General features: G+C 50.8%; 1 protein-coding gene across 1 annotated transcript in view; it reads right to left on the bottom strand.

Annotated features, from left to right (window-relative positions):
• Nucleotides 1–25,914, bottom strand: part of ZC3H3 (zinc finger CCCH-type containing 3) — a 193,390-nt gene that overhangs the window by 65,862 nt on the left and 101,614 nt on the right. The window contains exon 5 of the mRNA XM_081951954.1: nt 2,662–2,858. Within this exon, the coding sequence (XP_081808080.1) occupies nt 2,662–2,858 (197 nt within the window). The remainder of the gene's footprint in view (nt 1–2,661; nt 2,859–25,914) is intronic.

Below are 25,914 nucleotides of genomic sequence, written 5' to 3'. Positions count from 1 at the left end.
ACAAGCCTCACTTGGGGAAACCTGCAGCAGCTCACAACAGAATGGATGGGAGAAGTCTGGTTTATCTTGACATTTTACTAGAATAGCAACAGCCCTTAGTCTTACATACCGCTTCACGGTGCTTTGCAGCCCTCTCTAAGCGGTTTACAGAGTCAGCCTTTTGCCCCCAACAATCTGGGTCCTCATTTGACCCACCTGGGAAGGACGGGAGGCTGAGTCAACCTCGAACCCGGTGAGATTTGAACTACCAAATTGCAGGCAGCCGGCAGGCAGCAGAAGGAGACTGCAGTAATGCACTCTAATTACAAGGAAAGAAGGAAGGAAGTGAGAAGGGAGGGAGGGAGGAAGGGAGAAGGAAGGAAATGAAAACAAAGGAAGGATGGAAGGAAGGATGGAAGGAAGGAAGGAAGGAAGGAAGGAAGGAAGGAAGGAAGGAAGGAAGGAAGGAAGGAGAGAGAGAGAGACAGAAAGAAGGGCAATAGCACTTAGACTTATATACCGCTTCACGGTGCTTTGCAGCCCTCTCTAAGCGGTTTACAGAGTCAGCCTCTTGCCCCCAACAATCTGGGTCCTCATTTAGCCACCTCGGAAGGATGGAAGGCCAAGTGAACCTCGAACCTGGTGAGATTTGAACTGCCAAATTGCAGATAGCTGGCAGCCAGCAGAATTAGCCTGCAGTACTGCACTCTAACCACTGCTCCACCAAGGCTCCAGGAAAGGTTTTGGTCAAAATACAAAAAAGATGCTGAGATTCTGGAAAGAGTGCAGAGAAGAGCAAGAAAGAGGATGAGGGGACTGGAGGTCTAAAACGTATGAAGAACGGTTGCAGGAACTGGACATGTCTAGTTTAATGGAAAGAAGGACTAGGGGAGACATGATAGCAGTGTTCCAATATCTCAGGGGTTGCCACAAAGAAGAGGGAGTCAAGCTATTCTCCAAGGCACCTGAGGGTAGAACAAGAAGCAATGGGTGGAAACTAATCAAGGAGAGAAGCAACTTAGAATTGAGGAGAAATTTCCTGACCGTTAGAACAATTAATCAGTGTCTTCAGAACTTGTGAATGCTCCATCATTGGAAGTTTTGAAGAAGAGATGGGACAGCCATTTGTCCAGAATAGTAGAGGGATTGAGCAGGGGGTTGGACTAGAAGACCTCAACTCTGTTATTCTGTTCTGTTTTATTCCATTCCAGATATGGGAAAGCGTTCAAGCATCTGTAACTGATTACCCCATAAAATTCCTTTCCCCCAGCAGGAACAACCTTTACAATTTTCAGGCCAAGAAAAAACCCTGCGAGAACAGAAGCTCGGAGCAATCCTTCATCTCGTCCCCTCCTGCTTATCTCAGCACTGGCCATACGCCTTGTAGGGGTCAAGCACGCCCGGAGAACTTCCTCCCTGCGTTAATGACTGGAAATGGTCTGAGTGCCCCACTGCCTGGTGAAATGGAGCAAGGGATCGCCCGCGGAGACTGTTCAGGAGCAGAGTTCGGAACAAGCAGGGGAGACGCTGAGGAAGGAACACGGAGTGGACTAAAGGAGGGGCAGCAGCCACAGAGCCCCTGAAAGTCTGCCATTTGTGGCAATCCACATCCTTTGTACTAATGCACCTTGGGAGGCCGGCGATGAAAATCTAAACTAATTTAACATATATTTAGGTGCCTTATCTGGGTTGCTGCAGTCGCAATGGACCGAAACCCCTATTTCAGGGGGATTTTCGGGTGGGAACGAGAGTTTGGCATCCGAACCCCACAAAAATCTATTCCTTATCATCTCGGATTCTCAAGCTGATACTCAAAAGCGGCCCTCATTTAAGACAGAGGCTGTTCAACTGCTCAAGATATAATTATAGAGATTAGATTCCTAAACAGAAGCAACAAACAAAGCCGCGATCTGAATTCTTTCCTACCTAAGAACTGTTCTGTTAAAATTCAAAAACCGGCTATAGTTGGTAACGAGTTAACCCAACGTGACCAGCCCTTTAATTTCAGCAACAGACATTAGATTCAGCAAAGGATCAGTTGGTTTTTATTCATTCATTTCTAGCCCACTTTCTCTTCCTCCTCCCCCCCACAAACTCTCCTTCCTTCTAGCACTTATGATATTACCTGATGGGTCATGAAACAATTACACAAAACAACTACAAGAAAGCCACCTTGGTCCCTCTGACCAAGGACCAGGAAGGAAGGGAGGCAGGGAGGGGGGAAGGGAAGGAGGAGGAAGGGGGAGGGGAGGAGGGGAAGGGAAGGAGGGAGGGAGGGGAGGGAAGGAGAAAGGGAGGGGAAGGGAAGGAAGACGGAGGGAAGGGAAGGGAAGGGAGGGAGGGAAGGAAGAAAGAAGGGAGGGAGGGGAAGAGAAAGAGGGAGGGAGGGAGGGGAAAGGAAGGAAGACGGAGGGAAAGGGAGGGAAGGGAGGAAGGAAATAACTGATAACGTTCCCTGGTTGGGTAATGAAACGTCTGCAAGAAAACAGCCACCTTCAGACAACACCAGGCTCCCCCTCATTTCCACCCTGAAGGTATCCACTACTAGGAGATGAATTCTGAACTTTGGAACAAGGGAGGATGGACTATCAACCACCTCTTAGGCAAAGCGACCGGGGTGGGGGGTGGGGGGTGGGGATAGCAGCGCATTCCTTGTGGACGCACCCAGGGACGGATGCTCACCTCCTCTGGCGTGGCTCCTGGTCGCCGTGTCTATGCTTCTGCCTGGAGAGCTGGACGTCTTGGACAACTTGTTAGCCGACACCCGGTACATGACTCCTCCGATACAACGCAGTCCTTTGTTTCTCCATCGGGGTTGCTGCCCCGCCTGAGACTTGCTCCCTGGTGAAGAGTGGCGGGTGGAATTGGACACAAGAGATCTGAGAAGAGAAAACCAGGCGCTGGATTAAACAAAAAAGCTGCAAACCGTCATAAGTGGGGGGGAAAGAAGTCACTTTTTTTGGACCCCTGTCGCTAAGTGAACTGTTGTAAGTCAATGACTACCCGCATAGGAATTCCACGCCAGGCGCTGAATCGGTAAAGGCTCATCATGGTGGTTTACGCTGAAGGAAGAGGGAGTTATGCCCTCCCTTGCGCTTCTGGGGTTACGCAGGTAGAGGATGGCGGCTCATACCCTCATCAACATTTCTCACACCTTTTGCTTCCTGAGTCCAGTGGTGGGTACCGGTGCCTGCTGGGAGCACCAGGTACTGTTCCGGTACAGTGCTCTGGAGAGCCCAGCCGCCCGCGCTCCTTACCAGTATTTGAGGTTTTCGGGGCTTCTGCACATACAGCGCCTGTGCGACACTCCGTCAAGCAGCTGGAGCATCATGTAGGCGTTGCGGAGCATCACGGGCGGTAAGTATGCACGCGCGCACTGTGCATGTGCGCTGCACACGTTCATGTGCTGGATGCCCGGCCCCATTGCACTGTACCGGTTGCACCGGAATCCAGAACCCACCACTGCGTGAGGCTTCTGGATATTCCAAACCCATCTCTCTGGCTCAACATTACGAAACAGCAATTTTAACTAATTACCGGGTCTATTTATTATGTTTTGATGACACGGCCTTTGTGTTGTTGTTTTTTAAATTCCCGTCTTAGTGAACCGCTGCAGCACGAAAGTCTCAAAAGGCAACCAGCCGGCGTTAATTTCCTGGGTCTATGTGAATAGATTGCAAAGGCCGGAGAGGCGGTCAGCTCCAGCTGCCCTTAATCTCAACCGGGGTCTAGGAGGAGGTGGGGGGGGCATGAAAAAGGAATGAAAGGCTCCCTAATGGTTGCAGAGCGGTGCGGAGGCCTAGAGGTGGAGCTCTCGCCTCACCATCAGGAGGTTTGTGAGTTCAATCCTAGGTAGAGATATATATTTCTCTCTCTCTCTGGGCACATTGAGAATATATCTGCTGAATATAACTCCGCACTGGCAAGAGGGAAGGGCATCTGGCCAGTAAACACTCAGCTAGCGCCCTTCAGTTGCCCAGACTCCATTCTGCAAGGGATTATGGGGGTCATTAAAAGAGGATGATGATAATGGTTGGGGAGTGGTGTGGTGGCCTAGAGATGGAGCTATCACCTCACAATCAGAAGGCTGTGAGTTTGATCCTAGGTAGAGACGGATATTTCTCTCTCTCTGAGCACAATGAGCATGTATCTCCTGAACAAAACTCTGCACTGGCAACAGGTAGGGCATCCGGCCAGCAAATACTCAGACTCCACCCCTCAAGGGATTATGGGGTCATTAAAAGAGGATGATGATAGTGGCTGGGGAGGGGTCCTTTCGGTACTTCCAGGACCCACAGAAAGTCAGAGATGGAAGTGTTGAGTTCTAAAGAGGAAGCCCAGCCCGGCTTGAAGTGAGTTGAGCAGCTCAACCAGTACAGTTGACCATCTGCTCGGGCAACTTGGGGACTTCAGTCCAGAATTCCTGGAGGGTCTTATCTTGGAGACCAGGCCCACCAACCAGGTCAAGCGTTGCTTTGTGAGGGTGAGGTGGAGGTACAGTGGGACTGGCAGGGTGAGACAGAAGTCCCAACCCAGAAGTGGACGGACAGAGAGACAGACAGACAACGATGTGATCTCCTGTTGTGACAAGCAAACTTAATGGGGAAGCCACACTCCCTGAACAAATGGGTTGCTCACTTAACAACTGCCGTGACTCACTTAACAGTTGCGGCAAGGAAGGTTGTAAAACGGGCAAAACTCACTAGAAAACTATCTCGCTTTGCAACAAAACGTTTGGGCTCAACTGTGGTTGTAAGTTGAGGACTATCTAGACTGTTTTTTATGTTCTTTTGTTGTTGTTTTTTACTTGCACTTCGCCTAGAGCAGGGGTGTCCAAACTTGGGAACTTTAAGACTTGTGGACTTCAACTCCCAGAATTCCCCAGCCAGCCTGGCCTAGAGCCCTTCTGGGAGCCAGACGGGCGGTTTCAAAAATTGGAAAAGTAAAAATAAAATGAAAACAAAACAAAATAAATATAAAATAACAATATAAAATAATATAAAAAGTAAAATAGAATAAATAAAATAAAATAATAAAAAATAATATAAATTAATATGAAACAGTATAAAATAATATAAAATGTAAAATAATATAAAAAATAGAATAGAATAAATAATAAAATAAAATAAAAAAATTGCCCGCTACTGAGCCGCAGAGCCCACCTGCTCCAAACTTCCACCACACGAAAGGGCCGGCGGAGGGGGAAAGGGGGGGGCTGCCTTCCACCCACAGCTGCCAGCTTCCCATCCGGCACGGTGTCACCGCACTCGGTCCCAATTGTTCCCCTAATGGAAGGGAAGACTTCTGGAAATGAACTGCTTTGAGAAAAGGAGGATAAAATTAATGGGATAATTGCCGGCCGAGGCTCTGAAGAATGCGCCGGCCCTCAGCGCGAGGGGCTTGTAATTCCTTTTCTAGCGCCCCAGTATCCCCCCCCCCACCTTCTACATCTCCCGACTTCTCTCCTCCGTCCGTCCGGCGGGCCTTCCTCCGACAGGAAATTTCATTAATGCTGGCAAATAGGAAAGGTATTAAGCGTGGATAATGAAGGCCGGGGAGTGAACAGTGCGCTGTCTTTCTAGCCTTTGTAATGGGAGGCATGAACTCTGCCTTCAAATCCATTTCTAATCCATTTGAAATACTACAGCAAATTATCTTCCCTTCAGCCCGAAAAGTGGGCCAGCCAATTTACTCCGAATAGAAGTGACAATGACCGAGAATTTATCGCCGTAACCTTGAGTACCGAAGGTTGAGGGGGTTGCCTCGGCCTCGGCCCCCAGAGAGGGGGGACGGAACGCAAATTTTAAATTATTTTTAAGTGGGAGAGGAGAGAGAGAGGAGAAAAGGAGGCCAGGGGAAATGGAGGGAAGCCGTCCGTCAAGGTGTTTAAAAAATAGAAACCACTGTCACCGTCGGCTGTCCGGGTGCTGCCCCTTTCCGTCCCCGGACAGCCGACGGTGACAGTGGTTTCCAGAATTACAGACAGTGTCCCTTTATCTTAAACCCCCCCCCATCGATTCTGCAAGCGCCAGATCTGGGAAAGGCTCCACCCACCCACCCCAACATTTCCAACACCTGTCAGTCTTCCCAAGAAGCAAACAACTGATGTGCTCATTAAGGAGAATTTGTGCAGCTTGGTGGTTTTCCTGAAGACATTTCATGACCCAGCTAAGTAACATCATCACTGCTGGAAGGGAGTGGGGTTTGCAAAGGGGAGGAAGAGGAGCAGGAGGTGCAGAAGGGGGAGCAGGGTGAAATCAGAATAGAGCCGGAAGGGACCTTGAAGATCTTCTAGTCCAGCCCAGCATCCTAACCACTGAGCCACTGTGCCGCCCTATATTATATGGTGAGGAGGAGATGGAGGTGGAAGAAGAGAGGGAAAAAGGGAAGGGGGAGGAGGAAGAAGAAGAAGAAGAAAAAGAAAAGGAGGAAGAGAAGGAAGGAAGAAGGAAGAAGGAAGAGGAAGGGGGAGGGGGAGGGGGAGGGGGAGGAGGAGGAGGAGGAGGAGGAGAAGGAGAAGAAGAAGAAGAAGAAGAAGAAGAAGAAGAAGAAGAAGAAGAAGAAGAAGAAGAAGAAAGAAGGAGGAGGAGGAGGAGGAGGAGGAGGAGGAGAAGGAGAAGGAGAAGGAGAAGGAGAAGGAGAAGGAGAAGAAGAAACACCACCTACTACTCCTTCTTGGTTCCTGGAATGACAGGCCAGTTCAGAGATTAGCTGATTTCTTGCAGACATTTCACTACCCAACTAGCTGACATCATCAGTCTTCGAAGGGAGAGCTTTTGCAGATGGAGGAGGAAGAGGAGGAGGAGGAGGAGAACAAGAAGGTGAAGGAGGAGGACTGTGGGGTCCTTGGTGGTTCTCCTGAAGACCTTTCATGACCTAACTAGGGAACATCATCAGTGCTGGAGGGCAGTTTTCCTCCTGGGCTTTCTGAAAACCTCACTTCATGCACAGTGCCCTCTTCAGCAAGCCACTGCTGCAGGTTCAGCCAGCTTTGGTTGGCGTCACGTGAATTGGAGGCTCCCAGAGGTTCAGAATACGGGTCCGATCCTAGCAGGCCTGATTGTTGTGGACACGCCCCTGAACCCCGAGTTCGGAGGATGAGGAGCTGTTGGTGTGTGTGTGTGTGTGAGAATAAACACCTTGGAAGCCTGGAGCGTTGATCCAAGCCACAAGGGAAGGACTTTGCTCCTTTCCAGGAAAGATGCGCAGCTGGGGGGGAGGCATGCACCACTGCAGCTTCCCCCCCCCAAAAGACCCCAGGTGAACTGCACCCACCCCCTTCTGGGGGGAAAGAGAAGCAGGCTCTGCTCAGGGCCGCAAGAGCTCCCCTTTCAGCAAACTTCATCTCGGCAAATTCCCCGGGATGCCCCTGAACATGTGCCGCCGACTCAGCACTCACCTCCGCAACAATCCTGCACTTCAGCACAAAGCGGTCTCAGGGCAGCCATTCAGCTAATGCAGCGTTCCCTCCAAAGCCTCAGAAGCAGACCGGGCTTCGTTCCTGCGCAATGAGCAGACTGAGCGCCGATTCTTTCAAACGGGGCTCCCCACTGAGTGTCACGCTGGGATCCTATCCTGCCCCCCACCCCCACTGCCACTTAATCTAGTGTTTCTCAATCTGGGGGAGTGGGATCCTGATGGGGGGATTCTGGGAGTTGGAATCCTTACATCTAGCAGCCAAGCTCTGGCGTTATTCTTCGTCGTGAGTTTTGCAAACTCCAGCCTCAAGATTCGGGCTATTTGCTGGCACAGGTTTTGGGGCAAACAGATATATTGTGGTGAACAGTTTTATTCTTCCTCTTCTTACGAAAACACATCGCCTCCTGTGACGCACTAAACCAGGGGTCCCCAAACTTGGCAACCTTAAGGCTTGTAGACTTCAACTCCCAGAATTCTCCAGCCAGCTGGCTGGAGAATTCTGGGAGTTGAAGTTCATAAGTCTTAAAGTTGCCAAGTTTGTAGTCCTCTGAACTAAACTATCCCAAATGTTCTCCATGATTAGACTGGCATGCCGCAAGGCACAATATGAGAAATTTCTTTTTCTGTTTCAGAACATTCCCATTAAATTAGAAAAAGGTTTTAAAAACATTTCGAATCAATTGGTTTCTAAATTCATACAGCAGGGGGGGAAACCAAGAATAAAACTCAAAGCTATGCAAGACACTAAGGAAAAAGGAGGATTTGGCCTACCGGATTGGGAACTTTATTATACTGCAGCCACTCTAACATGGTTAAAAGAATGGATAATGTTGAGAAATAAAAGATTACTCAAATTGGAAGGTCATGACCTCCAAGTAGGATGGCATGCCTTCCTTTGGTATGAAAAAGGATCTGTGCACAAATATTTCAATAGACACAACATCAGACAGTCCCTGTTATTAATATGGAACAAAATTAAACACGACCACTATATCAAAACACCCATTTGGCTATCTATGATGGAAGCATACATACACCCAAGTTTAATTAATATGGAAAATATAGTTACATATAAAGAGTTATTGAACAGGCAGGGGGAGATCAAAACTAGATTAGAATTGGCATCACAAGGGGTACAAGTAGAATGGTGGTCCTACTTACAGATACAATCGAGGTTTGCACAGGATAGGAAGAAGGAAGGTATTGCCAAAGATTACACAATATTAGATAAACTTCTGATAGAGATAGAAGACAGGTTGATCAAAATGCTGTACAGATTTTTGTTGGAAAATAAACTTGAGGAAGAACATGTCAAAGAAACTATGGTTGCTTGGGCGAAAAATTTGGTTATAATGTGGAATTGGCTAAATGGGAAAAACTTTGGCTACTTAATCGGAAACTAACAATGGCTACGGCGTATAAAGAAAATCTGTATAAGATGTTCTACAGATGGCATCTCCCTCCAGCACGGCTTTCCAAAATGTTTAAAAATTTGGCCCCAAATTGTTGGAAGTGTAAAAAAACAACAGGCACTTTTTATCATATGTGATGGACATGCAAGGAGGCCAAAAGATATTGGAAAATTATTCAATCATGGTTGGAACAGGTGGTGGGAGATCAAATTTTGTTTAAACCAGAAATTTTTCTCCTAGGCATAATACCGGAGGGGTTTAAGAAAAATGTCCTTTACCTAATTACACATGTACTAACTGCAGCACGTATAACTTACGGGCAATATTGGAAAAAAGGAAATACTCCATCAGAGTTAGATGTACTTAAAAAAAATTTGGCCTGTGCAGAAGCAGGTAGGCTCACTCTTGAACTTAAAAATAAAGGGGAATCGGAATATTTTGAAGTCTGGAACAGATTTTATTATTTCTATAAGACAAGGCGACAAGACGGGAACAAACTGTAAATAATGCGATTGGATAGAAAGATAGATAATGTATTAGTAGGCTAACAGTTACTGGAAGAGATTATTTGTATATAATGTGATTGTATGGTCACTTCGACTTCGGGATGCTGAACTGTTTTAAGTGTAAAAACAATTTTAAAAAATATTATTTTAAAAAAAAAGAATTCTGGGAGTTGAAGTCCACAAGTCCTAAAGTTGCCAAGTTTGAAGTTCTCTGCACTAAACTATCCCCAAAGTTCCCCATGATTAGGCTGGAATGCCACAATGCACAACACAAGAAGGAAGCCTTTTTAAGGGGCTCGGTTTTCCGAATACCTTACCCAACTTGACCGGGAGAAATCACTAATGGCCAGAAATGGGGAAGGGGGCCAATCCTTTGGGAGAGGGGGGAGGGGATTTCAAAAGGTTCCTAGAGGAACAGGTACAGACAGGAGGTCCAGAAGCCAGGTGGGAGAGGAGGGACGGGTGGCACAGACGGAGGATCCAGCTGAGCCATCCCCAAGGGATGATTTATGGGCGTTCGAGTCCATTAACAATGTTGTTTCAGAGTTGGCACCCTCAGGGCCAGTAAGTGCCAACTCCATGTGACACCTTTAAAAAAGTAAGAAAGAGATAGGAAGGAAGGAAGGAAGGAGGGAGGGAGGGAGGGAGGGAAGGAGGGAGGAAAGAAGGAAGGAAATTTGGATAGGAGAAGGAAGGAAGGAAGGAAGGAAGGAAGGAAGGAAGGAAGGAAGGAAGGAAGGAAGGAAGGAGGGAGGGAGGGAGGGAGGGAAGGAGGGAGGAAAGAAGGAAGGAAATTTGGATAGGAGAAGGAAGGAAGGAAGGAAGGAAGGAAGGAAGGAAGGAAGGAAGGAAGGAAGGAAGGAAGGAAAAGAGGGAGGAAGGGGATGGGAGGAAGGAAAGAAAGAGGGATGGGAGGAGGGAGGGAGGAAAGAAGGAAGGAAAGTTAGGAGGAGGAAAGAAGGAAAGGAAGGAAAAAGAAAAGGAAAAGAGGGAGGAAGGGGAGGGAAGGAGGGAGGGAAGGAAGGACACAGGTCAGAGGAAGGAAAGGAGGAATGAAAGAAGGGAGGAAGGGAGGGATGAGAGGAGAGGGAAGGATGGACATAGGTCAGAGTGCTGGCCGTCGAAGTGATGTCCCGGTGTGTGGAAGCCGTACGGATCTGGATGGATGACAACCGACTCAGGCTCAACCCTTCCAAGACGGAGTGGCTGTGGGTTCCGGCTCCCGGGTTCAACCAGATAATTCCATCTCTGGCCATTGGGGGCATTCAACTCGCCCCCGTGGAGCGGGCGCGCAATTTGGGCGTCCTCCTAGATGCCAGGCTGTCCATGGATGAACATGTGACAGCCGTGGCCAGGGGGGCGTTCCATCAGGTTCGCCTGGTGCGCCAATTGCGCCCCCTATTGGACCGGGACGCCCTACGCACAGTCACCCATGCGCTGGTGACGTCTCGCCTGGACTACTGTAACGCTCTCTACATGGGGCTTCCCTTGAAATGCACTCGGAGACTGCAGTTGGTCCAGAATGCGGCCGCGCGGGTGATTATGGGGAGTACCAAGTACTCCCATGTGACACCTCTCCTGCGCGAGCTGCACTGGCTTCCTGTGGTCTATCGGGTGCGTTTCAAGGTCTTGATTACGATCTTTAAAGCGCTCCATGGCTCAGGACCTAGTTACCTGCGGGATCGTATTCTGCCCCATACATCCCTACGACCCATCCGCTCGCACAGAGAGGGACTTCTCCAGGTGCCGTCCACCAGACAGTGCCATGGGGCGGCGCCTAGGAGCAGAGCCTTCTCTGTGGCGGGCCCAGCCCTGTGGAATGACCTCCCCCCGGATATTAGGACCACTACTGACCTCCGCTCCTTCCGTGTCAAGCTCAAGACCCACCTTTTCCAAATAGCTGGCCTGGCTCAACCATAACTTCGTATCGCTCCTGATGGGTTTTTTAATTTAGTAATTTTATTTAAGGGGATTTTAAATTGTGTTTTTAATTGTCTTTCACTTATAAGTCAACTCTCCTCCATGCACATATGTATATGTCTCTGCTCTTTTTGTATATATGTTTGTCTTATGTGTATTTTTATTTGTTTTGATTGTACGCCGCCCCGAGTCCTTCGGGAGAGTGTTGCGGCTAATCAAATAAAAATTATTATTATTATTATTGTCAGAGGAAGGAAGAAATGATAGAAGGGAGGGAGGGATGGGGTGAGGGGGGAGAGGGAGGGAGGGAAGGAAGGAAGGAAAGGATAGCTAATGTTCCATGGCTTGTCACTCAAACTGGTCAGGGGGACACAGGTGGCCGGTGTGAGGGGGGGGTCAGAGCAGGGCAGGGTTGCAGCCACGGTCTGTCGGTGGCCACCCCCGTCTCTCCATCCCAGGGCTCCACCTGGAGGATCTCCGTAGGTTCTCCCCCTGCAGAGCCGCCTCCCCACGCCTGTCCTGGGGAAGGGAGAGATCTGGGCCTGGCTGCGTCCCGCCGGCCGCCCCCTCCCCATTCCTCCCCCACTCCAGCAAGGCCAGCCGCTGGAAGGGCCGAGCTCCCCTGCGGAGGCAGGCGGGGAACTTGCTTACACACTCATTTATTGGTCAATAACGGCCAAAGTGCAGAGAGGCATTTAATGGCCGGAGCAGGAAAAAAAAACCAAATAAAAGGCGGCGGAAGAGAAAATCCCCTTTAATGTCCCGTGACGTGTTCCCTGACCACTCCATTACTTTGGCAGCCTCTTCATTTCCAAGGGACGGGAGAGGCCGGGGGGAGGGTCAACGCTGACCCTGAGGAGGGTCCAACATATCAGCCCCCTCCTCCCGGGCGGACGGACTCACAACCACACAGCCACACAAACACACCCAGACATCTACATCTATTCATCTTTGCACCTACACACAACCGTACATACAGGTAATCCTCGATTTACGACCACACTTCAGGCCCAAAATTTCTGTGGCTAAGCAAGACATTTCCTCAGTGAGCTTTGACCCGTTTTACCACCTTTCTTGCCACGGTTGTTAAGTGAATCACTCGCAGTTGGTAAGCTAGTGACGCCATTGTGAAGTGAATCTGTCTCGTCAGAAGGTCGCAAAAGCGGGTCATGTGACCCCAGGACGCCACAACCGTCGTAAATATGAGTCAGTTGCCAAACAGGTGAATTTTGATCACGTGCTGTAATGGTCGTACGTGTGAAAAATAGTCAGAAGTCGCTTTTTTCAGTGATGTTGTCACTTTGAACAGTCACTAAGTGAACTGTTATAAGTCAAGGACTGTCTATAAATACACAGAACATACCGTATTTTTCGGAGTACAAGACGCACCATTTTTCCTCAAAAGAGGCTGAAAATCTGGGTGCGTCTTATACATCAAATACAGCATTTTATGCCTCCCAAAGCCCTGTCCCCTTCACCAAAATGGCTGTGCAGAGCCTTATGGAGGCTTTCAGAGAGCTCCTGGGCGCTGGGGAGGGCAGAAATGAGCAAAGAATGGGCTGTTTTTTGCCCCCCCTCCAACCCCCAACAACACACTATAAGCCTCCATAAGGCTATGCATGCAATATTTTTAAGGGAAACATACCGTATTTTTTGCTCGTTTTGCCCCCCCCTCACCCTCCCAGGAGCACTCTGCAAGCTCCCCAAAGGCTATTCAGGACTTTTTTTGGGGGGGGGAATGGGCCCGTTTTTGCAAAAAAAAACAGGCTGTTTTGGGGAGGTTAGTAGAGTGCAAAAACTTTTTTTTATTTGCCTCTTCAAAACCTTGATGCGTCTTATACTCCGAAAAATATGGTACACAGACAAATGAAATGCAGCTCAAAAAACCCAGCTGCATTAATGACAGGAGATAGACAGAGAGGGGAGAGAGTTTTTCGGGTGCGTTTCAAGGTGCTGATTACCATCTTTAAAGCGCTCCATGGCACGGGACCTAGTTACTTGCGGGATCGCATCCTCCCACATACATCCCTGCGGCCAATTCGCTCACACAGGGAGGGACTTCTCCTGGTGCCGTCCACTAGGCAATGCCAACGGGCGACACCAAGGAGTAGGGCCTTCTCTGTGATGGGCCCAACCCTCTGGAATGACCTCCCCCCCGACATTAGAACCACTTCTGACCTCCGCTCCTTCCGGCAAAAATTGAAGACTCACCTGTTCCGATTAGCAGGCCTGGCATAATTACAACTGTCCCTCCTGGCAAATGTATTATTATCTGGTTATCTTAGGGTTTTTTAATCTGTTGTGTTTGTTTTAGGGATTTTAAAAAATTATATTTATTCAGCTTTGTACAGTTCTTTTAATTGCATTTTAACCTCCTCCAAACTGTACATATTTAATTTTTTATTGTATTTTTGTGATATTCTCTATGGACTGTACACCGCCCCGAGTACCTTCTGGGAGAGGGGGCGGTCTAGAAGCACAAATAAATTGAAATTGAAATAGAGAGGGAGGGAGGGAGGGAGGGAGAGAAAGGGAGAGGGGGAGGGAGCGAGGAAGGGAGAGAGGGAAGGAGGGGAGGAGGGAGCGAGAGGGTGGGAGAGAGAGAGGGAGGGAGGGGGAAGGATATACTTTCTCTCCCCCTTTCTTTCTTTTTCTTTCTCCTTCCTTCCTTCCTTCCTTCCTTCCTTCCTTCCTTCCTTCCTTCCTTCCTTCCTTCCTTCCTCTAACCCTATCTGTTTATCTCCTGTTTGTTTCCAGCGCGGCTGTTTTGTTTGCACTGCGTTATTTCGTTTGTGTGCGCCTGTATGAATTCCTGAGGACTAGAGACACAGGTTCCTTTGCAAGCCAAAGCTCTTTAGGAGTTTGTTGAAGGAGGCCTTGCAGCCATCACAGCCGGCGGAGAGAACGAGGTGTTTCTCAGAGTCATCAGAGACACGATCATGCCACCCAACCTTGCAGGTTTTACTCACGATTTGAACCCAGATCTCTGAGCAGAGAGGGACCATGTTCAAAAGCAGCCTACCCTCCGAAGCCCCCTCCTCTGGTTCCCCTGCGGCAGCTGACCCTCTGTGCAAGGCCACCCGTCTGCCGTTAGTGGGAGGAGCTTAAGCGGCCGGGCTTAATTTGAACCCAGGACCAGTGGGGCTTAGAAAGCTTCGTTGGCTGGCAAAGGTCACCTGTGGCTGGTGGCTACCTTACAACACGGTGTAAGTCCTTCTCCATCCCAGAGGGTCTCCCCGGGGAGAGTGAGCTGGGTGGCATAAAAATGGAATAAATAAATAAAATAAATCCATCATTTATTTGTAATTTATCTTGATGGCAGCTGGGACAATGTGACTGAGGAAGGAAGGAAGGAAAGAGGAAAGGAAGGAAGGAAGGAAGGAAGGAAGGAAGGAAGGAAGGAAGGAAGGAGGGAGGGAGGGGAGGAAGGAAGGAGGGAGGGAGGGAGGGAGGGAGGGAGGGAGGGAGGGAAGGAAGGAAGGAAGGAAGGAAGGAAGGAAGGAAGGAAGGAAGGAAGGAAGGAAGGAAGGAAGGAAGGAAGGAACCAAATAAGCTTCTTGGATAAGAAGTGAAACATTTTAAAAACCTGCAGTGGGGGAGGGAAGGAAGGAAGGAAGGAAGGAAGGAAGGAAGGAAGGAAGGAGGGAGGGAGGGAGGGAGGGAGGGAGGGAGGGAGGGAAGAAGGAAGGAAGGAAAGAAGCTTCTTGGATGAGAAGTGAAACATTTTCAATGATCCCCTTTTACGACCTTCTGACAAGCAAAGTCCATGGGGAAGCTGGACTCACTTAACGACCGTGCTGCTAATTTAACAACGGCAGTGATTTTGGGCTCCATTGCGGTCGTAAAGTCGAGGACTACCCGTACCCGTGTCTCCCTCAGGACCGGCCACTTCAAAACTGTTGGCTAGGCCAGCCGAAGCCTTGCGTGGAGAGAGCCGCCTCTCAAAATGATTCAGAGCCGCCCATTAAGGGCCGGGAATTGGCCCTTCCCGCCGTCATCACAAAAAGGAGATCAGGCCGTTATTAAAAGGTGCGCGAAGGGGGGCTGGGGGGGAGATCTATTTTATGGGCTCCCATCTATTCAATTGGTATTTCGATCAATGCGCCCGTTACAAGCTCCCCTTTTAAGAGCCCTAATAAACAACCAGGTGGGAAATAAAAATTCTCCGCAAAATGACACTTTTAAAAATCCATTTTCCACCCGGCGCTATCACCCGCTTTGCAAAGCAGGCTGGAAACCTGCAAAAGAGGAGAGGGGGGTTGATGGGGGGGAAGAGGAGGAGGAGGAGGAAGAGGTGGGAAATAAGAGACGGGGAGGGGGGTCTTCGCGGAAAGTTTAAAAGTACAGATTGCAACTCTGAGAAGTTGCTGCGTCAGCGGAGAAGGGGCCCTGGCCACCATGCTGGCTTTTCCAATTAGAGAGAGCAACTGGGGGTGAGATCTCCCACCCATTCCTTGTAGAGTGCCCCCCTCCCCCAAATAAGAGGCGTAAAGGATTGCTGGGGTGGGAGGGCAAAGAAAGGAATCAGGCTTTTATGAGCCTGGTGCTCTCTGTGGCGGCTGGACTACAACTCCCATCGCTCTCAGCCAGCCTGAAATAGGATCTGGAAGGGACCTTGGAGGTCTTCTAGTCCAGCCCCTATTCAAGCAGGACACCCTATACCTGTGATGGTATGGCACGCGTGCCAGAGGTGGCACATGGAAACCTCTCTGTGTGCACATGTGCCGTTGCCAGCTACTCTTCTGGTTTCCGGGATGTACATGCAGGCCGGCCAGCTTGTCTTCGCAGGCGCTGGAACACCAGAAAACACCCTGAAAGTGCCCCAAAACCCAGGCTGTTTTTTGGGCTGTTTTCAGGCTGGTTTTGGCCGTTTTCGGGCTATTTTTCAGGCCTGAAAACGGCCCCAAAAATGGCCACAGAACCCAGCCCTGCCCAAAGCTTGCATTTGAGAAAGTGAAATTGGCGAATCCTCCCTCCCATCTCAGCCTTGGATGCCGTCTGGGAATGACCTTTGGCTTGCCTGAAGGGTCCTTTTCTGGGTGCTGAGAAGGAGAGTCCAAGCATGGGTTCAATACAGCCAATCTGCCCAGGACTGAATTGAAAGTTTAAGCCACGCCTCTGGTGCCGACTGATCTTCAGGTCTTCTTCAATGAAGGCGTGGACAATGCGCGCTGAGAAGTTCAGGAACAAAGTCAACGAAAGTCATAACAAGTGTCCATAAGTTCCACAGAACCATGTGACAACTGGCGGAGCAGACCCCAGGGCGGGGTTAGACTCTCCTTCGCAGCACCCAGAAAAGGACCCTTCAGGTAAGCCAATGGTCATTTTCCTGGGTGCTGCTCTGGAGAGTCCAAGCATGGGACTAGGGCGGGAAGCGGAAGCGTCCAGAGTCTTTCTGCTGGTATGACTGTCCTGGAGAACTCGCCTCCCAAATGCCCCCTCCACAGAAGCAAATTTGTCCAGTCTGTAGTTTCGAACAAAGGGAGACAAGGAAGTCCATGTTGCAGCCTTGCAAATCTCCTCTATCGGTGCCTGCGTAGCCCAGGCCGCCGTAATGGCGGAGCTTCTTGTAGAATGTGTGGTGATATGGCGTGGCACCGGAATAGATTGGAGAACGTGGGCCAGGGTGATACAGGCCCATAGCCAGCAGCCGATGGTCTGAGAAGAAACTTTGCAGCCCAGGGAGGCCGGTTGAAACCCGACAAAAAGTGATTCAGAGCGACGGAAGGCAGCCGTGCGTTTGATGTACTTGCGTATCGCTCTACGAACATCGAGCATGTGCCATTTTTCTCCTTGGGATGTTTGGGGTGTGGACAAAAATCTGGAAGTACGACCTCCTGGGCCCAGTGAAACCAAGAGTTGATCTTGGGTATAAATACCGGGTCAAAATGGAGGATCACTCTGTCAGGTTGAATCAAGCACAGGTCCTTGCGAATTGACAGTGCTGCCAATTCGGAAATTCGCCGTGCAGACATGATGGCAATCAAAAAAGCTGTCTTAAATGTCAGATGTTTGAAGCTGTCCGAATGGAGGGGTTCAAAGGGCGGGGCAATGAGAGCCCGTAACATTACATTGAGATTCCATGAGGGGTATCTGTGAACAACCAGAGGCCTCAGGTTGGTTGTACCCATAGGAAGCTGCGGATGATGGGATGACGACCAAGGGAAGAGTGCTCGTCTACCGTCAAAATCATGGACAAGGCCGCCACCTGCCATCTAAGAGTGTTAGGGGCCAGGCCCTGGTCAAGTCTGTCTTGTAAGAAGTCCAAGATCTGGGAAATCGTAGCCGTAATCGCCTCAGCCTCGTGCTCTCTGCACCAGCTGTCAAAGGATTTCCACATGGCGTCGTATATTCTGGTTGTAGAAGGCCGCCTGGACACCTGAATGGTGTGAAAGACCTTGGTGGAAAGGCTATCCCTACTTAGGAGGTCCCTCTCAAGTGCCAGACGGCTATTTGTAGCCACTGGGGCTCTGGATGTTGAAGCACCCCTTGGCTGAGAGAGACCTCGTGTCGGGGAATCCACCAAGGAGAGTTGACGGAGAGACTCACCAGGTCGGCAAACCAGGTCCTTCTGGGCCAGTAGGGAGCCACGAGCAGAATTTCTGCCTCCTCCAACAGAATTTTCCAAATCACCCTGGGAAGAAGAGGCAACAGGGGGAAGGCGTACATCAGACCTGGTGGTCAAGGAGAGTGGAGAGCATTGACCCCCCTCGGCTTGTGGGGTGTAGAACCTGGAGAAGAACCTGGGGAAGTGTGTGTTCTCCGGGGAGGCGAACAGGTCGACCAGAGACGGCCAAACCTCTGAGACAACTGGTGGAACAGGTCCTGATCTAGGCGCCACTCCAAGTGATCAACCGTGGCCCTGCTCAGACAGTCCGCCTGGATGTTGTGGACCGGAGATGTGCTCCGCTTGGATCAAGCACAAATATCTTTCTGCCCACCATCCCAGGCGCTCTGATTCCTCCATCAGGGACCTGGAGCGGGTGCCCCCTTGGCGGTTTATGTGCGCCTTTGTGGCCACATTGTCCGTTAGGATTCTCACGTGACGCCCCTTGATGTGGTCTCAAAAGCGAACTAGTGCGAGCCGCATAGCTCTCAATTCCAACCAGTTGATACTGTGGGGCGCTTCGGGTGATGACCATCTGCCCTGCGCAATCTGGTTGTGGAGATTAGCGCCCCAGCCGAATAGACTGGCGTTCGTCGTGATGGTGAGACAGTCTGGCTCTTTGAAGAGGGTGCCCTTCGCCAGCGTAGGGGACAGCCACCAGTGGAGGGACTGACATACCCTCACTGAGACTCGAACCAGCTGTTGAGAGTTGCTCATGTTGGCCCTCTGGTAGGGCAGGAGGAGCCATTGTAGGTGTTGAGAATGACAGGCACGAAATCATCTCGCCGAGGAGTTGTGACAGCTGCACCACCGATGCCTGTGACGAGTGTAGTACCTGCAACACCTGGCTTCTGATGCTTGCCAAGCGCTGCGAAGACAGGGAGATCTGGCAGCTGGTGGTGTTGATGATGGCGCCCAGGTGCTGCAGCCTGGTGGTTGGATGCAGATGACTCTTTTCCTTGTTGATGGAGAACCCGTGATGTTGGAGGGTTCACAGTGTGTGCTGCAAGTCTTGCACCGCTTGCTGCCTGGCGATGACTGGATGAGGACGTCGTCCAGGTAGCAATGCAGGCGCACTGGGCAAGATCTCAGGAAAGCCGCCACCATGGCTAGGATCTTTGTAAAGGTTTGAGGTGCCGAGGACAGGCTGAATGGCAGAGCCCTGTACTGGTAGTGGCGGCCTGCATAAAAGAATCTCAGGAACCTGCAGTGAGCTTTGCGAATGGGGATGTGGAGGTAGGCCTCCTTGAGATCTATGGATGTTAGGAGCTCTCCCGGCCTGATGCAACCCAGAATTGACTGAAGGGACTGTATGCTATATGATGATTTAGCTTTTTTAGGTCGAGGATCCCCCTCCATCCCCCGGAGTTCTTTGGGACAAGGAAGAGTATTGAATAAAACCCTGTCCTTTCCTGACCTGGTGGAACCGGTTCTATGGCATTTATGTCTCTGAAGTGAAGGATCTCCTGTTCCATGAGAACCTTCTTGACCGGACAGGAGGGGTTTGGACACCGAAAGAAGTGTCAGGGAGGGGGAGAAATGAACTCTAATGTTACACCTATGCGTATCGTCTGAAGAACCAACTGGTCCGACATGATCTACTCCCATTGGGCACCCTCCTATGGGAGCCGTCGCCTGGTGGTCACTTATAGGGTCTGAAGGGTTTGGAATTGGACTCTCCGCGATAGGGACATTTGGAGAAGGACTGTTCACGATTCCTGTCACGAAAGGGCTGACAGTCCTTGGACCTATCTGTGCTCTGAGAGTATGGACGTTGGAAGGAACTGGAGGTAGACGGCTGTTCAGAGTACTGTGAACCCTTACGGTTAGATTTTTTGTTGACCGAAGGCATAACCTTCTTTTTGTCCTTGTTTTCAACCAGGACGGGGTCTAGGGCTTCCCCAAACAGGTTGCCACCCTAAAAGGGAGCCGGTGATCTTCCACTTGGGTCGCATATCCGCGTTCCAATGTCTGAGCAATAAGACGCGCCTGGTGATGACATTAGAAGCCAGGGATCTAGAAGCAAATTTGGCAGCATTCAGGGTAGCGTCAGCAGTGTATTCTGTTGCTGCGATAATTTTGTTAACATCTTGTCTTAATTTGGTATCCCTGCCGGAAGCTTGGCGAGGAGCTGTCTCAGCCAGAGTAGCACCGTCCTGGACAGGAAGGACGCAGAAGCGGAAGTTTTAATGTCCCAAGCTGCCGCCTGATGAGTCTTGTGGCAGGCATTCTCGGCCCTTTTGTCCTCCACCTTGAGCCCTTCTAATAGCTCAGGGGGGAGCACTGAGTTGGAAGTGAGCGCCGCCACAGGCGTGTCCACGGGAGGCAATTTCAGTAAGTCATCTAGACTTGGGTCAACCGTGTACAATTTCTTGTCAGGCTTGCTTGCTCTGATGGCCTCCCTGGCTGCATTGCCAGCCTGTCTGGTACAGGCCCTGCTGGTGGAAGGACCAACCTGCTGCTCCTCAGGGGGCCCGTCTGCCATGATTAATGTGGGGATGTAAGGCCTGAAAGGAAACTTTCCCCCACTCACCACCTCAGACAAACCGCCTTAGCACTCTGGTGCAGAGGCACTGAAGGGAAGGGCAAGCAAAGCTCAGCAGTCCTTTGATTCTGAAGGAGAATGGTGCGAGCTCCAAGCTCCCAGCACTCACGCAGGTCAATTAATGCGGGGCGCGACCACTTGGGCCACCAACCTCTGCTGTCGACCTCTGCTGTAATGGTGGAGCTGTGAGTAGGCAAACCTGCCGGAGGTCCGGACAGGAAGGCTTCTAGCAGCGACCTGCAAGAGACAGGCAATCAGGCAGCTGCAGCTGCTTTTTGTGGCAAAAGTAGGTCAACAAAATGGTGGCTGGAACTTTTACCCTCTCAAAATGGCTGTCGCCATGTGCGATGCTCTCAAAATGGCCACCGCCACATGCAATCCACCCAAAATGGCCGCCCGCATACACCGGACAGCTCTGAGGCTCCGTGCCAACAGCTGGGTCACTCAGAAGCACGGTCAGCAGCAACGGAAAGCTCAGCGGAGCTACAATCGCAACGGGATCATTGCGTTTGCGCTGGCGTCGGCACTCCGACCCATGCTCCTTCCCCCACAGCTACCTGCAGCCTCACGGCGCCCAAGCGAACCCAGGACACCGGAGAGGCTGAAATTGGTGAGAACCAGGGAATTAAATTAAAGGGAGACTCACCAATAATCAGGAAGTAGAATTGAATCTTTTTGTAGTAAATAGAAAAATAGAGAGTCCAAGCAATCAATTAGGAATGAAGAGAAACTGGAAGTGAGTCCACTGGGTTTAGCTGAATTGAAAAAATATGAAGATCAGTCGGCACCAGAGGCGTGGCTTAAAGTTTCAATTCAGTCCTGGGCAGATTGGCTGTATTTAACCCATGCTTGGACTCTCCTTCGCAGCACCCAGGAAAATCCCCAGGCTCTCGTCAGTCAGGCAATGGACGCTCATCTCACCCCCTGACCAACATTTGAAATCCTGGCTTGTATCAACAAAGGCAGAGAATCCAAATCACAGGAAGTCTTACTACCGCTTTATAAAGCCTTAGTAAAGCCACACCTGGAATGCCGCATCCAGAACTTAAAGAGGTTGCAGGGTCAGGATCCCGCAGCCCCTCCTGGAGTAGTCCAGATGGGGAGGGAGATGACTCCATCTGCTATGAGGGGGAGGCCTGCTGGATTAGATCTCTCAAGGGCGTGAAATATGCAACAGCTGCCCCCTTGACAGCGGAAACAGAGTGGCGGGTGTGAAAATGGCTTGAAAACATGTTCATTTTGTCACAGAAGCCCCAGCCCGTGAGCTGGTGAGGAGCCACAGTGTCCTCTGCAGCAGGGTTTCTCAACTTCAACTCCAACTCCCAGAATCCTCCGCACCAGTTTTTCACAGGTATGGACACATCAACTCCCATTTGAAGAGGTTTGGACTTCAAGTCCCACAATTCCCCAGCCAGCAAAGTTGAAGTCCACACCTCTTAGAGTTGACCGGGTTGAGAAACATTGGTGTAGAGGATTCTGGGAACTGAAGTCCACACCTGAGAAACACTAGTGCAGGGGATTCTGGGAGCTGAAGTCCACATCTCTTAAGGGTTGAGAAAGACTGCTCTACGCAGAGTCCCAAAGGAAAGGACTTTGTTAGGGAAGGCCTTGCTCGGCCTACTGATACAGCTCAGCCGATACGGCAGGCCTGCTCAACAAAATGGGTGGGCAGGGCGGAGGGAGGAGGGAGGCTGAAGAGACAAGAGAGAGGGTGATAATTTACACTCTCCTGCCTATGCTTTATGGCTTTCTTAATTCGGCTCCTGCTACTATTAATGTAGTTAATGTTGAGATTATATCTATTTTCTGGCGTCAGACGGTGATTTATGCCAGTCATTTTTCCGTTGCCGGCTCCCACACTGTTAAATCAAGTGACTTGCCAATTAAGTGCTGACTGGGGGAAGTGGAGGCAATCTGAACAGATATCTAACCGCAAATTAAACTGGGGGGACGGTGGTGGTGATGGTGGGAGTTTTATTTTTTATTTTTTTGCATTTTGTGCGATTGTGAGGACCAGACAACAAACCTTGCTGACTAGGGAAACGCCAAAGAAGTGAACGCTCAAGACACACGCCCAGCACATCCATAGGAAGGGGTGGTGGAGGAATGTGTGTGTGTGTTTGTGTGTCTGTATCTTTCTAGAGGCCACAGAAGAAAATGCTCTGAGCCCCTCCAGTGTTTGGGGGGGGTGGGTTGTCTTCTTCTCAAGAGGAAGATGCAACCGCAATGCCACCCAAAATCATTGGTAGCCTCACACTGCAATAAACAAAGACACACATTCCATTTTGCAGCTACTAAGATTGTCGGCCAAGCAGGCTCAAAAACAGCCGGAGATGTGACTGAAGCCTGGGGAAACGGGAGTGCTGATTTATCACTAGCTTACCAAATACTTGGAAGGCAGAGGGCTGGGCAGCACAGGCAAACAACAGCCAACGACTTAATAGCCAGCTATCAATGCACCCATTTCTACATCTAAAAAGCCACACACAACAGGTACCATATAAATACCACACACAGAACACTCCAAAGCACACACAGAGAGGTTCCCTGAGGATGGACACCAGCACGAGTCCAACACTTGGAAGACAAAACCTCCCGTCCCGGTGACCGACTCAGATTGGATCCTGGCAACATTGTCCTGTGTCCTGGGACTCATATAATTCACTTTCGTTCTCGGCCATCTCTTGGCCAACATGTGTGCTAATATCTTGTCCGCTTGCTGGCTGACATCTGTTGAGCATCAGGTGAAGCCATAGGACAGTGATGGCGAACCTATGGCATGTATGTAGAGCCCTCTCTGTGGGCACACGCATCATTGCCAGCTGCTCTTCACGGGCATTGGAAAACAGCCTGAAAAATGGCCAAAAAGAAGGCCATTTTCCAAGCCATTTCTAGGGCAGTTTTCAGGCCATTTTGGGGGCAAAAAAACAGCTTGAAAATGGCCCCAAAAACTGGCAAGAGCCAGCCAGCTGGTCTTCAGGTTTCCGGTGCCCTGGCATGCACATACCTTCCAGTCTGGGCACTCGGTGCTGAAAAGGTTTCGCCATCACTGCCATAGGACAGCCTGGTCTCCTACAACCACCCCTGGAGGTTGATTTTACTTTACTTTTACTTTAATTGAATTTGTTAACCGCTCCCTCTCCCCTAGGGGACTCGGGGCGGTGTACAGACAGAATAAAAACATTATAAAAAACATTATATGCAGCAAATTACAAAACCCCATAAAAACAAATTAAACATAAGTCTGTACAATAATGCCTAGATTAATTAATGATTAAAACCAAATTAAAATACCCCAATTTAAAATAACCAGTCAGGAAGATCAAGGGATTAGATCATGATTGCGATTGGGTCAGGCCAGCTAATTGGAACAGGTGGGTCTTGAGTTCCTTACAGAAGGAGCGGAGGTCAGTAATGATTCTAATGTCAGGGGGAAGGTCGTTCCAGAGGGTCGGGCCCGTCACAGAGAAGGCCCTACTCCTGGGCGTCGCCCGCTGGCATTGTTTGGCGGACGGCACCCGGAGGAGTCCCTCCCTGTGAGAGCGAATTGGTTGCAGGGATGTATGGGGTAGGATGCGATCCCACAAATAACTAGGTCCTGAGCCATGGAGCGCTTTAAAGGTGAGAATCAACACCTTGAAACGCACCCGAAAGGCCACAGGTAGCCAGTGCAGCTCGCGCAGGAGAGGTGTTACATGGGAGTACCTGGTACTCCCCATAATTGCCCGCGCGGCCGCATTCTGGACCAGCTGCAGCCTTTGAGTGCATCTCAAGGGGAGCCCCATGTAGAGAGCATTGCAGTAATCCAGGCGGGACGTCACCAGGGCGTGAGTGACTGTGCGAAGGGCGTCCCGGTCCAGTAGGGGGCGCAATTGGCGCACCAGGCGAACCTGGTGGAAGGCCCCCCTAGCCACGGCCGTCACGTGGTCGTCCAGCGACAGCCGCGTGTCTAGGAGGACGCCCAAATTGTGCGCCCGGTCCACGGGGGCGAGTTGCTCACCCCCAATGGCCAGAGATGGAACCCACTGGCTGAACCGCGGTGCCGGTAACCACAGCCACTCCGTCTTGGAAGGGTTGAGCTTGAGTCTGTTGTCGCCCATCCAGACCCGTACGGCTTCCAGGCACCGGGACATCACCTCGACGGCTTCGTTGGGGTGGTTCGGGGTAGAGATGTATAACTGAGTATCATCAGCATATAGATGATACTCAACCCCGAAACCTCGAATGATCTCACCCAGCGGCTTCATGTATGTGTTGAACAGGAGAGGTGAGAGGACCGAACCCTGTGGCACCCCACAAGTGAGTGGCCTCAGGGTCGACCTCTGCTCCCCTGCCAACACACATTGCGTCCGTCCGGAGAGGTAGGAGGAGAACCACCGCAGAACGGTGCCCCTCACCCCCAATCCCTCCAGCCGACGCAACAGGATACCATGGTCGATGGTATCGAAAGCCGCTGAGAGATCTAATAGGACTAGGATGGAGGAACAACCCCCATCCTTAGCCCTCCAGAGATCATCCACCAACGCGACCAAAGCCGTCTCCGTGCTGTGACCAGTCCGGAACCCGCGGGTTCAATTTCCTCCAGGTGACGAGGGAACTGTTGCGCCACCACACTCTCTACAACCTTCAATAAGAAGGGAAAGTTGGAGACAGGACGATAATTGGCAAGCTCTGATGGGTCCAGGGAAGGCTTCTTAAGTAGGGGCCTCACCACCGCCTCTTTCAAGACAGCTGGCAAGGACCCCTCCCTCAATGAAGCGTTCACTAGTCCCAGGAGCCAGCCTCGTGTAACCTCCCAGGCTGCCAGTATCAGCCAGGAGGGACACGGGTCCAGCAGACATGTGGTGGCCCTCAGTCGCCAGCGTAACCTGTCCATATCCTCGGCGGCAACAGAGTCAAACTCCTCCAAGAGTGGTCCCTCAAGACTCGCCTCCAACATCACCCCTGGATCACTGAGGGAGACCCATTCGCTCCAGATTTGGGCGATTTTATCCTGCAGATATTCCCCGAATTCCTCTGCTCTACCCTGTAGAGGGGCTTCCCGTGGCCTCTGTGAAAGGAGGGAGCGGGTCACCCAAAACAGGGCGGCAGGGCGGTTTTCTGCGGACGCAATAAGAGTGGCACAATATTGACGTTTGGCCACCCTTAATGCCACTAGGTAAGTCCGTAAGTAGGCTCTTACCTGTGTTCAGTCAAATTCAGAGCGTGAGGATCTCCATCTGTTCTCTAGGCGTCTCTTGTGGCGCTTCATCACCCTTAGCTCCTCGGTAAACCAAGGAGCCAGGGTGGTTCGCTGCTACCGGAGAGGCCGCAAAGGCGCAACCCGGTCCAAGGCCCCGGCCGCCGCACTATCCCATGCGGCCACCAGGTCCTCCGTCCGGGAGCGGGTCAGGGCTACAGGAAATGGCCCAAGCTCCATCTGGAACCTGTGTGGTTCCATCAGTCGCCTGGGGCGGAACCATCTAGGACCTTCTGGTTCCGCCTCCCCGCGATGGGGGGTAGCGCCTGGGAAGTCGAGCCGGAGAA

This window comes from Natrix helvetica (assembly GCF_964273705.1).
Source record: "Natrix helvetica genome assembly, chromosome: 4".
NCBI lineage: Eukaryota > Metazoa > Chordata > Lepidosauria > Squamata > Natricidae > Natrix > Natrix helvetica.
The sequence above is the reverse complement of the archived record's forward strand: the minus strand, read 5'-3'. Positions and strand labels throughout refer to the sequence as shown.